Below are 14999 nucleotides of genomic sequence, written 5' to 3'. Positions count from 1 at the left end.
AGATAAGATACCTCACTGAACGGTGTGGCAGTGCTTCTAAGTGAGCTAAATTTCTGGAAAGTACCCCTGCCTCTCCTCACCTCAGCCCACTCCTGGCTGGCTCCAGAGAGCTCCCAGCTCCTCCTTGCTTACTCAGTGTGATACCTCACATTCCTCTGTGGAAATGCCCTTCCTTCCCTAGGCCAGACAGCCTGGAGATAGATAGCAAGGCATTCATTCCCCTGGCTGACTAGGCAGTTTAGGGAAAGGACAGGTTCTGGCCATCTTTTATGATCTCTTTAATGCGTAACCATATGGTGCCTTACTGAGCGACTGCTGGAGGGCTCCTGGCCATAGTACATACTCTATGTCCCACAGAACCCAGAGCCAGGTACCGTAAACAAGGACTGAACTCACAGCAGACCTGTAAACGCAGCAACAACCTCCTACCCTGTCACTGGTCCCTAGGTCCCTCATGAGCCCAAGTTCTGGCTGCCTTTGCAGCAGGGTATGGCATCAACATTTCTCTCCCACATTTTCTCCTCTCCCACTCCAACTCACAACTGCTGGCTTCCCGGTCATGAACCTCCAACTTGTCAAATTCCAGGTCACTGCTCAGCCCCCCTTACTTAGCGTCTCAGGAGTTAAGATTCCTGTAAGTTTGCTTCACTTGCTCTGTGAGTTACAGCCTGTCTACTTCCGCAGCCACTGATCCACCTATACACTATCTCTATACCCTCCCCTTCTCTAGCTAGCACCACCCTTTCTATGTGGAACACCACTCCAGCTTCAAATGCCACAGGTATGTCTAGACCCAGGATTCTGTACTTAATTTTCTGCTTGAATTCTTTATTTGGAAACCTGTACAAACATTAACATACCCAACACAGAACTTTTACTTTTCTCTCAAATCCCTCCCCATTTCAGGAGTAACAACTTGTCCCCTGAGAGCCCGCTGCACATGTGAGATCATGGAAAAACACCCCTCAACACTCCCCTTCCCTCAACTTAGAAGTAAGCTACTGTATATCAACTGCATCACCATCACTGTTTCCCATTTCCATGGCTACAGCCAAGTCTCCCACCACCATCTGTAGGGAACAGAGAGTTAAAACTGGAGCATGGAGCCAGACCCAGACTAGCACTTAGGAGGTCCAGGCCGGTCTGGGTTACAAAGTGGAAGGTTCAAGCCAGCCTGGGTACAATGTGTGAAACCCTGTCTCAAAAAACGAATAAAAAAAAGGAGAGGAAGGTGGCTTTCTGTGAGTTCAAGGCCAGCCTGGTCTATACAGGGAGTTCCAGGACAGTTACAGAGAAATTCTGTCTCGAAATAAATAAATGGACAACAAAACAAAAACAAAAACAAAAAAAACTCAAACAAAACAAACAGAAAGAAAGAAGGAAAACTATCAAAAGTATCTACAAAACCAGTGTTTTCATAGACCAACAACAAACTACATGAAAACAATTTCATTCACAACAGCTATAAAAACAAAATCCTGGGAATTACTTAAAGATGTGAAAGAAAAAACTGTAAGACCCCAGGGACAGACTCAAAGAGAACACAAAAGGTTGAGAGACAGTCCACGTCCACACTCACGGAACGGGAATGAGCACCACTGAACTGTCCCCTTGCTGCCCTAAGTGACCACGGATTTCATGCAATCCATATCAAAATACCAAGGATAACTTCAGGTAACTAGGGGGAAGTCAGTGATTCATACTGACCCATGAACAAGGAAGCAAGCAGACAAAACCCAAATAGTCAAAGCAGTCGTGGACCAAAAGACAACACAGAACATTATCACATTACCACAGAGCAGTCTAAACACGACAGCAATCAGAACAGCACTGAGAAATAGATAACCCGACCAGTGGAAAGGAGCAGAGAACTCAGGAATGTAAGCATGTCTCTTCTGTTCCCTGGTCTTCCATGTAGGGACTAAGGACAGAGAGTGGGCAAAGGACAGTCTCTTCAATAAATGGTACAGGCAAAGCTGAGAATGCTAGATGCAGAGGATGAAACTAGACCTCTCTCTCTACACATAAAATTCAACATGGGTAACATTTAACATCTGAAACTCAGATTGCAGAAGCAAGCACCAGGGCAATGCTTCTGCAACAGGCAAGGGCTTGTTGAGTGGGGCAAGATCCTAAAAGTCCTGGGAACAAAACCCAAAAGAGAGAAAACTACATCAAATTAAAAAGCTTCTGCCCAGGAAAGGAGACAAGCAACGGAGTAAAGAGCCTGCAGACCAGGAAAAGGTGTTACCTACTCATCTGGCTTGGTAAACATCCAGAACATATAAGGAACTTAAAGATGAGTGGTTCACTGTGCTGTGGTGGCACATGGTTTTTTTTTTTTTTTTTTTCATAGTTTTATGCTTTATTATTAAAAGAGTAGAATGAGAAAAGGAAAAAGAGAGAGAGAGAAAAAAGAAGAGAGAAAGAAGATAGACGAGGGATGGCCTTGACCACGTGGAAGAGAGAAAAGGGGAGAGACAAGGGAACGGGATAAGAGAGCGGCACATGGTTTTAGGAGGCAGAGGCAGGCAGATCTCTGAGTTGAAGGCCAGTCAGGTCTACATAGTGAGTTCTAGGACAGCCAGGGCTACACAGAGAAACCTTGTCTCAAACAACAAACAACAACAAACGAGTGGTTCAATTGTTGGGGTCCAGGAGTTGCCCCATAAACCACACATACACAGATCTCAGTCAGACATAGTTTATTCAGCATTCACCCCAGGACTGATCAATTAGGGTTGCAGACCAGACTCAGGAGCCAGACTCCTACAGACTGTTTACGCCTGAAATCTACAAACATATGTCTGTGCCAAGTTATTTCACCAATCGGGATGTTGGGATAGGGGACTTCCTTAGGAACTGTCTTTGTGGTCTGCTCCCATTGGCTGGGGTATTCAGCTGTGGCAAGGGGACTTGCCTTGCCTAGCATTTATGTCTTAACTTGCCAACCAGGATGTCAGTTACCCATATACATGTCTCTTTCTGCCAAGTAGGATGCCAATTCCCAGGGAGGATTTAGAAACTTAAAACTTTAGTTGACCCCTACTCAAAATGGAGTCTTATGCCAAATGGCTTCTTATATTGGTGCAGGTATCTCTCTTATGTTGGGGTACATCCCAGGGGCAGCTTATAAAAACAGATACCATAAAAACTCATACACAGGTACAAGGGGTGCTGCTGGGCGGTTGGTTTGCTAACTAAACAAAACAGTTCTAACGGACCACTATTGGGATTTGTTCCCAAGAACACCAGGCATAGAACATAACAGAATATGCAATCAACTTGGGCATGAGAACGTTTCCTTATAACATTAATAACAGCAACAGGGGACAATAACCCAGGCCTTAACATAATAAATTAAAGAAGGGGCAAATGAGCGGCACAGGAACTTCTCAAATGATCAGCAATACAAAGCCACACTACTATCATTTGCCATCAGTGAAATACACATAATTAATTCACTGATGAATTATGAGAGACCATCTCACTCCAGTTAGAATGACTACTATGAAGCAAAATGCTAGTAAGGATGCAGAAGGAGCTTTCCTACACTCTGGAGGTGAGTTTGAAGATTCTTTAAAACAAAAACCAAGACGGGCGGTGGTGGCGCACACCTGTAATCCCAGCACTCTGGGAGGCAGAGGTAGGCGGATTTCTGAGTTCGAGGCCATCCTGGTCTACAGAGTGAGTTCCAGGACAGCCAGGGAAAAAAGGGCTGGGCACTAAACAGCTTCAATGCCAGCAGGTACTCAAGATATAGAAGCAGGTGGATTTCTGTGAATCTGGGCCAGTCTACACATTTAAGACCCCAACTCTAACAAACTAGCCAAATAGCTCAGGGGTCAGCAGTTACTGCGCATGCCTGATGACTTTAACTCAATCACTGGAACCCATGCAAAGATAGGTGGGAACCAACTCACAAAGTTGTCCTCTGACCTCCACAGAGGGGCCATGGCATGTACACGTGTACACACACACACACACACACACACACACACACACACACAGAGGCCATGGCATGTACACGTACATACATACCCTCTTACAAGCATACAAAAGCAATATACTTTTTGGAAGTTTAAAAAACAAAATTCTGAAACCCATCAAGAAATATATTTACCATAGTATTCAAAGTATTACATGTTCCCAATATACACAGCTTAAAAAATGTCCTGAAAAGGCTAAGGACAGTGGCAAATGCATTTAATCCCAGACCTTGGGAGGCAGAGGCAGGCAGATCTCTGCGAGCTTGAGGCCAGCCTGGGCTATGTATCAACGTTCCAGGCTGTCCAGGATTACATGGTGAGATCTTCTCCCCACCAAATTCTGAAAACACTCATAACTAGAGAATGGGGTGGTGATATTTAATCAGTGCCTACTGTATACATGTGTGGAAATATCTTACTGACCCCATAATATGTTTATAATTGATAAGTTAATAAAATCAGTAATTTAAAAATACTATTTTGCTTTCTGGGGAGAGACAGTTTCAAGACAGAGTTTCTCTGTGTAGCTCGCTGGCCTCAAACTCAGAGAGCACCTGCCTCAGCCTTCTGAATGCTCAGAATAAAGGCCAAACTACAAAAATACTCTATTTTTATATTTAAGATTTATCTATTTTATGTATGTGAGTACACTAGCCCTCCCTTCAGACACACCAGAAGACGGCATCAGGTCCCATTACACACAGTTGTGAGCCACCATATGGTTGCTGGAAATTGAACTCAGGACTTCTGGAAGAGCAGTCAGTGCTTTTTATTTTTTATTTTTTTTTTTGTTTTTTGGATTTGGTTTTTTCGAGACAGGGTTTCTCTGTCTAGCCCTGGCTGTCCTGGAACTCACTCTATACACCAGGCTGGCCTCGAACTCAGAAATCCGCCTGCCTCTGCCTCCCAGAGTGCTGGGATTACAAGCATGCACTACCACCGCCTGTTTGCAGTCAGTGCTCTTAACCACTGAGCCATTTTAAGAAAGAAAGAAAGAAAGAAAGAAAGAAAGAAAGAAAGAAAGAAAGAAAGAAAGAAAGAAAGAAAGAAAGAAAGAAAGAAAGAAAGAAAGAAAGGAAGAAGAAAGGAAGAAAGGAAGAAAGGAAGAAAGAAAGAAAGGAATGAAGGAAGAAAGGAAGAAGGGGAGGAAGAAAGAAAGAAAGGAAGGAAGAAAGGAAGAAGGGGAGGAAGAAAGAAAGAAAGGAAGGAAGAAAGGAAGAAAGGAAGAAAGAAAGAAAAAGAAAGAAAGAAAGAAAGAAAGGAAGGAAGGAAGGAAGGAAGGAAGGAAGGAAGGAAGGAAGGAAGGAAAGGAAGGAAGAAAGAAAGGAAGAGAGAAAGAAAGAAAGAAAGGAAGAAAGACAGAAAGGAAGGAAGGAAGGAAGGAAGGAAGGGAAAGGGAAAGAGAAAGAGAAAGAGAAGGAAGGAAGGAAGGAAGGAAGGAAGGAAGGAAGGAAGGAAGGAAGGAAGGAAGGAAAGAAAGGAGGGAGGGAGGGAAGAAAGAAAAAAGAAAGAAAAGAAAAGAAAGAAAGGAAAGGAAAAGAAAAGAAGAAAAGAAAAGAAAAGAAAAGAAAAGAAAAGAAAAGAAAAGAAAAGAAAAGAAAAGAAAAGAAAAGAAAAGAAAAGAAAAGAAAAGGACTCGAGAGGACTGCACATGAAGGCCAAACTGTTCCTCACTTTAACCCCATGACATTAAACTCACAGCAATTCACTTGCTTCAGCCTCCCACCTGCTGGGCTGAGAGGCACTGAGCCACAATATCGGGCTAGTAAAATCATTTTAGAAAATCAGTCTGGGCTGGAGATGGCTCAGCCAGCCAGGAGTTCTTGGACTGTTAGGGCAGGTAAGCACACATGCAACATGCAAGCATCTTTTCATTCCCTAGTATATATAGAATGTCATACATGTAAAGAGACAAAAGTGGGAAAAAAGACGAGCAGAGTGTGCCAGCTGCTACCACTGCAGAGAACCAAGCCCACGCAGGTACCTACTGGTCAAGAGTCTTGTAGTAGATGTCCAGGTCCTTATTCACCAGCTCTGTGGTCCTCATGACGATCATCATTTCTCTGTACTTTTCCTCAGCATCCCGAAACTGAGGTTCTCGGAGCTCCTTCTTAAAGTGAAGAATTTCTTCTTCATAGCCTTTCTGTCGCCCCAATGCCAAACTGTGATTTCTCTTTATAGCATCTATGTTCTCTTCCAACTTCTGATGCTCACTAGAAATGAGTAGTAAGGACCCACTGTTTAGCTCTTTGCAACCTCAGCAGAAAGTCCCTTCAGACAGCTATCACTCTCCTGGCAATGACAAGCACATGACAGCAGCTCTCCTTGTTTTCTAAGACTTGGAGCGAATTCTCTTCCTTCCAAACTTCTGCAGGCTGTAATTTATGTACACCAAGTAACTCTCATACCACATGAGCACCAGGAAAGACCCTGCTTGCAGGCACTGACAAGGTGAAGGACTGCTGGGGACTCACGCAGCTAAGTCACATGCTAAGTCACACACTTAGAACAGCTACCAGCTGTCAACAATGAGAAGAATGTTACTGGAAAACAGATTCAATCAGTTTTATTTACAATGTCAAAAACACAGTACAATTTTATCTGCAATCAATTACTTTCTATAGTAAAATTCATTTAAAATTTTGTTTCTGTTGCAAAAGTCTAAAAATCATAAATCTGCCCCAAAAGAAGTAAATTATTCAAAAAATTTTGGTACTTTTACATATTATGCAGGCTTCAATATATACCTTAAAATTTTTTATTTATTTATCAACTGCTTAATAAGCCCTTGTCATGTGCTAGACATTGCTCACAAGTTTAGGAAATTATTATACAACTGACCTGATTATCTATTTAGTTGATACTTCTGCCATTTCCTAGTAGTGAAAGGTCTGTTAAGGAACAGATGAACTAAGCAGTCTGAAGCATGTGCAGCCAGGTGTGGTGGTGGTGCATACCTTTGCCAGCACTTAGGACGCTACCCAGTGGGACCGTGTCTTAAAAAAATAGCTAAATTATAATCACAGAAGTAATTATTTTTTAAAAAAAATCTAGCTTGGGCTGGCAAGATGACTCAGCAGTTAAAAGCATTGGCTGCTCCTCCAGAGGACCCTGGTTCAATTCCCACACCGTATATTGTGGCTTACAATCACCTAAAGGCAATTCCAGGGGATCCAGCACTGTCTACTTGCTTTTACATGGACTACATGAATGTGGTGCACATACATACATGTAGGCAAAATACTCATAAAACAAAAGCAAAAAGAAAGAGAGAGAAAGAAAATAATATTGGGGGAAAGGCTCAGGGGAAGACACTTCATTGCAGAAAATTGGGCACTGGGAATCAAACCTAGGTGCTGTGGAAGAACAGCCATTACTCTTAACACTGAGCCATCGCTCTAGCTCCTGGCTTCTTCATATTATAATAGTAAAAACCATCACTGAAACACAATGTTATATTGGGTACAGTGATCACGCCTATAATTCCAGCCCTCAAGTGGTGGAGGCCAGAGCCTCGGGTGTACAAGACCTTACAAATAAACAACAAACACTATTTATGAAAACGTACCTTTTCATTTGTAAAACTTGCATTTGTCCCATCTCCTTCAAATGCTGCTTTCGCTCTTCTTCCACTTCTTTTAGTTCCTCTCTCCTTTTTCTTAGAGTAAGGTTATCCTGTAGCCACCTTTCCTGTATCTAGATATAAATACTGTTATCAGTTAACAAAAATAAACAAGCTATTGACATGACCTCCCTAACAAGCCACTAACAGGCATGCAGACAGCTAGTGATAACACTGCCTTCCAGACCAGAGGGGGACTCAGCCAGTGGGATGGAAGGGGCAGGAAGGTCAGAGAAGCTTGCACTGCCCCTTCCTGTCTATGACGTAAGGTCTCTTCTTTGGCAGGGGATATGCCTTTTAACAAATGAGTAGAGCATGCATTTTTGTATACTTATTTACTTCAAAACATTGATACATTTGGTAAAGTCATTAAATGTGATCATTTTATACACAAAAAATAATTATCTAAAATGGAAATATTAACCAGATGTTATTTTTAATTATATATTTTTAAGAAAGGGTCTCGCCTGTAATCCCAGCACTCTGGGAGGCAGAGGCAGGTGGATTTCTGAGTTTGAGGCCAGCCTGATCTACAGAGTGAGTTCCAGGACAGCCAAAGCTATACAGAGAAACCCTGTCTCGGAAAACCAAAAAGAAAAAAGAAAAAAAAAAGGAAAAAAAAGAAAGGGTTTCACTTTGAAGTCCTGTCTGGCCTTGGAACTCACTGAGATCCACTCGCCTCAGCCAGCTGGAATTAAAGGTGTGTTATCACCATACCCAGCCCAGACAGTAGATTTCATATCTAAAACCTAGTAGATCATCTTTCCCAGAACTCCTGCTACATAGCCTACTGATCTGAAGAGCAACTCCATTAACATATATAATATTTATATTCTTTTGGTATAAGTTAAAAACACATTTTTAACAAATCTCAAGATCAATACAGACTGAAGCCTCTCCTACTTTATTCCCTAGCCTTTTTTTCATCTCCTACTTGTGCCCAGACTACCAGATCCTTTAGAGTACATCTGATACAATCTGCCTTCAGGATGACAAAATCTGCCGGATGGTGGTGGTGGTGGTGGTGGGTGCACGCCTTTAACCCCAGCACTTGGGAGGCAGAAGCAGGTGAATTTCTGAGTTTGAGGCCAGCCTGGTCTACAGAGTGAGTTCCAGGACAGCCAGGGCTACACAGAGAAACCCTATCTCGAAAAAAACAAAAAACAAAACAAAACAAAAAACAACAACAACAAAAAGATGACAAATGCAAGTTGAGTAGGTCCTATTCTGAATATCCCAAATCCACACAATGTGTTTGATAGCATTTCAGACTTTTGGATAGGGATGTTCAACTAGTAGAGTCTATGTAATTACTATAAAATCCAAAGAACTACAGAATATGAAATATTAGTAATGCCTTCTCCTTCGGATGAAGGGTGTTCTACCAACAATCACACAAAGGAATGGGAAGTCACACACAGCTGTGCGTTGGAGATTATTCTGCCAGTTAACCTAGAATATTAAAAAACTGGCTATTGATTCTAAGTGGTCTTAATCCTTGAAAGACATTCAAGCCAGGCATAGTGGTACATGCCTTAATTCTAGCATTCAGGAGGAGGCAGGCAAATCTCGGTGAGTTGGAGGCCAAACCTGGACTACAGGACAGCTAGGGCTGTCACACAGAGAAACCTTGTCTCAAACAAACAAAGACAGCAAAGAAAAAAGCTACTCAATCACTTGGCAAGAGTGATAAACAACTACCTGGATAGTTTTTCTGGTGATTACAATGAATTACAAGAGAAAAATATTAAGAGACAATTTAGAAGTTAAGATTGGTAGGGAAATTTTGTAGAAACACAGTGATGTGGGAGCATAAGGAAGAGCAGCTCTGCCTGTAACTGGCTTCCAACACTGAAGGCCTGGGTGCTAGGAGAGGGGATGCAAAGCCCCCCACACTTGCTAACGGGTTGTATGCAAATGCACTCCTGAGAACCACTATGTCCAGATTTTTAAAAAATCGTCATTAAGCATGGTAAAACTGGGTGTGGTGGTGCATGCCTTCAGTCCTAGTACTCAGGAAGCAGAGGCAGGACAATCTGAGTTCAAGGCAGGTCTGGTCTACATAGTAAGTTCCAGGTGGAGAGATGGGTCAGTGGTTAAGAGCACTGACTGCTCTTCCAAAGGTCCTGAGTTCAAATCCCAGCAACCACATGGTAGCTTACAACCATCTGTAATGAGATCTGACACCTTCTTCTGGTGTGTCTCAAGATAGCTACACTGTACTCATATACATAAAATAAGTAATTCTTTTTTTAAAAAAAGTTCCAGATCAGTCAGAGATACACAGTGAGACTCTCAAGAAAGAAAACACATTTACTGGCTAGTTTTGTGTGTCAACTTGACACAGGCTGGAGTTATCTCAGAGAAAGGAGCTTCAGTTGGGGAAGTGCCTCCTTGAGATCCAGCTGTGGGGCATTTTCTCAATTAGTGATCAAGTGGGGAGGTCCCTTGTGGGTGGTTCCACCTTTGGGCTGGTGCCCTTGGGTTCTATAAGAGAGCAGGCTGAGCAAGCCAGAGCAAGCAAGCCAGTAAGAAACATCCCTCCATGGCCTCTGCATCAACTCCTGCTTCCTGGCCTGCTTGAGTTCCAGTCCTGACTTCCTTTAGTGATGAACTGCAACGTGGAAGTGTAAGCTCAATAAACCCTTTCCTCCCCAACTTGCTTCTTGGTCATGATGTTTGTGCAGGAATAGAAACCCTGACTAAGACAGGTACCATTATGCAAATTCTTGGAAGCATTGTTATAAGCAGCTTAAGGTAGCCAAAGTGACGTGGCCATAAGTGTTTAGCGCAGAGGCAACCCTAAACACACTGCAGGCAGCTGTGTTCGCTGCAGCCTTCCCATGGAGAACCTGGCTTGTAGTTTTTCCTTATCAGGAAAGTGGAAAGGAAGCTTTCATATGGTGTAATAGCTGAATTAGCTTCTGTGACTGCGTGAAAGAGCTCTTTATAAAGTGCTATCACACTGTAGGTATGACTGTCATGGAACCTTCCCAAACTGACTGCACAGTCCTCAGAAAGACAGGACTTTCTTTTAGGTTAGCCTCTGTTCTTACTTTAACTGGAAAGCACAGCAGGTAAAGGCAACAGTTTGTGAAGTCAGGTGATGTTCTCAGTTTTAAACTGGATAATTTTAGGCAAACTACTTTAAATTCTCTAAGTATCAGCTTGCATGGAATATGGTGATAATGCCACCTACTGTAAAGTTAACACTATGAAGGTTAAGTAAGGCAGGTTAAGGAAGTTAGTGCTTGGCTCAGTAAGTGCTTATAAAACGCTTTGGCCAACCGAGCAGTGGTGGCGCATGCCTGTAATCTCAGCACTCTGGGAGGCAGAGGCAGGCGGATTTCTGAGCTCGAGGCCAGCCTGGTCTACAGAGTGAGTTCCAGGACAGCCAGGGCTAGACAGAGAAACCCTGTCCCTCCACCCCCACCCCCAAAAAGCTTTGTAGTCCAATTTTCCTTTGTACTGTAAGCAGTGGGAATTCTATGAGCAGCTTACAGAATATAAAGAATAAGATAATGAAAGGAAAATAGGTTAGTATCAGCACCGTTTGATGTTTGCGCATGTCTGTGTGTGGCAGCCAGGACAACCTTGAGTGTCACTCCTCACAGTCTACTTCAGTACTCTGTGTGTGTGTGTGTGTGTGTGTGTGTGTGTGTGTGTGTGTTTGAGTCCCAGCACTTGGGAGGCAGAAGCAGGCAGATTTCTGAGTTCAAGGCCAGCCTGGTCTACAGAGTGAGCTCCAAACCCTGTCTGGGGGGCGTGGGGGGAGCCACTGGACAGGTGGCATACACCTTTGATCCCAGCACTTGGGAGACAGAGACAGAAGGATCTCTGTGAGTTCTGATCTACAGTGTGACCAGGGTTACACGGAGAAACTCTGTCTTAAAAAACAAAACAAAACAAACAAACTAACTACCCAACACAAACAGAAAAAAACGATGCTGTTTCAAAGCTTCTACCTACGAAGCCTGCCTAAGGCATGCTGAAGATAACATGTCAACTTAATTTAGTTTTAAGCTTATTGAGACAGGGCTTCTCTGTGTAGGCCCTATTGTCCTGGAATTTGATCTGTAGACCAGGCTAAACTAGAAATCTAACTGCTGGGATTAGAGACATGAGTCTGGAAAAGATAATGTCTCAATCTAATTTTAATTATACTTAGACATTAATTAATTAATTAATTAATTAATTAATTTTTATTTTTTATTTATTTTGGATTTGTTTTTTTCGAGACAGGGTTTCTCTGTATAGACCTGGCTGTCCTGGAACTCACTCTGTAGACCAGGCTGGCCTCAAACTCAGAAATCTGCCTGCCTCTGCCTCCCAGAGTGCTGGAATTACAGGCATGCGACACCACCGCCTGGCTGACATTAATTTTATTAATAGAGAAAATGGCACACATACCAATTCCAAAATGACTTAACATTATATTTCCCTTGTATATAACTTTTAAGAATGCACTGGAATTTAGTCCTATGCCTAGCCTACACAATGAGACCTGTCTAAAATAAAGCCTGTAAGTTAATATGTAAGATAAAAAAACCCAACTAATTGAAAAGATAGAAAATACAAACGTAAGATATATACAAACTTAAGTATATATGCAAATATAAACATATTTATCTCTGTGTGTTATCTGTTGACACAGAAGTAAAACATTTCTTCAAGATTAAACAAAAACCTGATAGAAACAACATCTAGGAAGGAGCCTGGGATGGGAGGGGGAGATACTTAATTTGTTTATCTTTAAACTTATTTTTAAAGAGGGGATACCTTAAGTAGCTCCAGCTGGCCCAGAACTCAAAATGTGTACCAGGCTGGCCTTGAACTCAAGAGATGCACCTGTCTCTGCCTTCTGAATGTTGGGACTAAAAGCATGTGCCACCACCACTGTGTCTGGCCTTCTATGTTTACACTTTTACCACCCGAGGACTTGGCTAAAAATAAAAATGAAAAATAAAAAATAAAGAAGATAAACGACAAGTTATTGCCTCTATTGGCATTCTGTCCAGTTTATCTTCTAGCTAATGAACTGCACTACAGAGAGTGCTGACACACTGCCCTCAGGCAGCAAGCCTACCTTCTGTGTGTCGATATCTTGCCTCATGGTTCCCATTTCTTTATTTATCTTTTCTTTGTGTTTGTCACATTCATTTAGTTGAACGACAACGTCATTAAGTTCAGTTTCTTTTTGCTAAAAAAAATAAATTAATTAAAATTAAAAAACATTAAGTGTATGAAATAAAAACAAAGAAATATTAATTTTGTTTTAATTACCTTCTTATAGTCATCTTTTCCATCTTGAATATAATTCTCTATGTCTTTCATGTAACCATGAATATTTTTGACTTTCTCTTTGATATCATTAATCTGTGAGAAAACATTTATAAAACTTAACATGTAAATACAGAACAAAAACATTTAGCCTAGATGAGCTAGCTGGGCATGGTAGTATATGCCCAGAATCTTAGTACGTGGGAGGGAGGCTGAAACAGCAGGATTGACGTGACTCCAAGGCCAGCCTGGTCTACATATACCTCAAGTGCCAAGGCAGTCAGAGCTACCAAGTGAGCCTGCCGGGTGGTGGCAGCGCACACCTTTAGTCCAAGCTCTTGGGAGGCAGGGGTAGGTGGACCTCTGAGTTGGATACCAACCAGGTCTACATTCAGAGTTCCAGGAGAGCCAGCTATACTCAAGAATTTGCTAATGTCAAAAATTTATCACAGCTCAGTGGATAAAAGCACTTGCCATGCTAGCCTGAGGAACTGACTTCAAATCTCCAGCAACCATGTTAGAAACAAAACCAAACCAAAACTGGGCACAGCTTTGTGTGCCTGTCACCTCAGCACTGAGGTAGGGAGAAAGGAGGATCCTGGAAGCTCACCAGGCCATTCCAGTGAGACTCAGGTTCAGTGGGAGTGACTCTGCCTCAAGGAGACAAGCCGAGCAACCGAGGAAGACCTCCGGCTCAAAGGGACCACAAACCTGAAGATACTCTATCTTAGCAGTTATTTATATGAAATAATAGTGCTATAAATGTTTAACAGACACTGGGTAAGTAAAATACATAACCGAGAACTTACTTTATCCTGAGCCATTTTGTTACTTGTATGTTTTTTATGGATTAATTCTTCTTTTTCTTGCTGCAACTTTTCCAGTGCTGTCTCCAAAGGGCTTATTTGTTCTTTAGCATCCTAAACATAAACACACACAACCAGACTAGTCATGTAACACTCCATTAGCTTATTTCAGATGTTCCATAGCCTTAATAAAATGGGTCCCAGATTAATGTCAACTTATTTTTGTCTCTTGACAGGGTCATGAAGATGGCACCATTACTTTTATCCACATATTTCAGAGAGGTAAATAGGCACAAACAGAAACCTGTTCAAGGTCATGAAAGTAGATAAAGTAGGTACCAACCATAAATAGATAACCATGCTATAATCCACAGACCCAATGAAGCTAACAAGGAGGGCTCAAAGGGCGGGGGACATTTGAATCTCATTGAGAAAGGGAAATAAATAGAATGAACATTGTGAATTTGGGGGGGGAGTGGGAACAGGAAGGATTACGTTGGGGGAGGACAGAAGGAGACAGTACTGGGGGAGACAACTGGAATGGGGGGTGACATGCAAGCTCTGGGATGAGTTAGACACCTAGGGCAATGGAAACTCCCAGGCATCTACGAGAGAACCCTAGCTAAGACTTCTAGTTCATAAAGAGCCCTGAACTGGCCATCTCTTGTAACCAGGCTAGATTTAAAATGGAGAGATTGGGACACCAATCCAGCTACAAAACTTACAATTTGTTCTCTCTACAAGATGTGCAGGGATAAAGATGGAGCAGAAAATGAGGGAATGGTCAACCCATGACTTCCCTCAGCTTGAGACCCATGTCATGAGAGGGAGCCCACCCCTGACACTAGTAATGATATTCTACTACACTTCAGACAGGACCCTAGCATAACTCGTCAGAGAGGCTTCACCCAGAAAATAATTGTAACAGATGCAGAGACACACAGCCAAACATGAGGTGGAGCTTGGGGAACCCTTCCAAAGAGAGGGAAGAAGGACTGAAGGACCAGAGAAGTCAAGGACACCACAAGAAAAGCTACAGAATCAACTAACCTGGGCCCATAGGGGCCCACAGAGACTGAACCACCAACCATGGAGCCTGCGTGGGACAGGCCTCGCCCCACTGCACATGTTACAGTGTCTTTATGGAGGACTCCTAACCACAGGAGCAGGAGCTGTCTCTGACTCTGTCACCTGCCTTTGGGACCCTTTCCCCTACTGTGCTGCCTCTTCTAGCCTGAATAGGAAAAAAGGAGCCTAGGCTAACTGCAACTTAATATGCCAGGGCTGGTTGATATCCAGGGG

The 14999-nt window shown here is 42.6% G+C and overlaps 2 protein-coding genes across 5 annotated transcripts in view; one reads left to right on the top strand and one right to left on the bottom strand.

Annotated features, from left to right (window-relative positions):
- The window catches only part of Kif3a (kinesin family member 3A), a 315458-nt gene that overhangs the window by 92771 nt on the left and 207688 nt on the right, over window positions 1-14999 (top strand). The gene's annotated exons all lie outside the window — the stretch shown is intronic.
- The window catches only part of Rad50 (RAD50 double strand break repair protein), a 193780-nt gene that overhangs the window by 13976 nt on the left and 164805 nt on the right, over window positions 1-14999 (bottom strand). For all 4 annotated transcript variants that reach the window (XM_052197273.1, XM_052197276.1, XM_052197274.1 and 1 more), the window contains 5 exons: window positions 13701-13811; window positions 12895-12987; window positions 12698-12811; window positions 7558-7685; window positions 5978-6202 (listed from right to left, as the gene is read on the bottom strand). In XM_052197273.1, the coding sequence (XP_052053233.1) occupies window positions 5978-6202; window positions 7558-7685; window positions 12698-12811; window positions 12895-12987; window positions 13701-13811 (671 nt within the window). The remainder of the gene's footprint in view (window positions 1-5977; window positions 6203-7557; window positions 7686-12697; window positions 12812-12894; window positions 12988-13700; window positions 13812-14999) is intronic.

Source organism: Apodemus sylvaticus, chromosome 10 (genome assembly GCF_947179515.1).
Source record: "Apodemus sylvaticus chromosome 10, mApoSyl1.1, whole genome shotgun sequence".
NCBI lineage: Eukaryota > Metazoa > Chordata > Mammalia > Rodentia > Muridae > Apodemus > Apodemus sylvaticus.
Note: the sequence above shows the minus strand (reverse complement) of the source record. Positions and strands in the feature narration are given on the sequence as shown.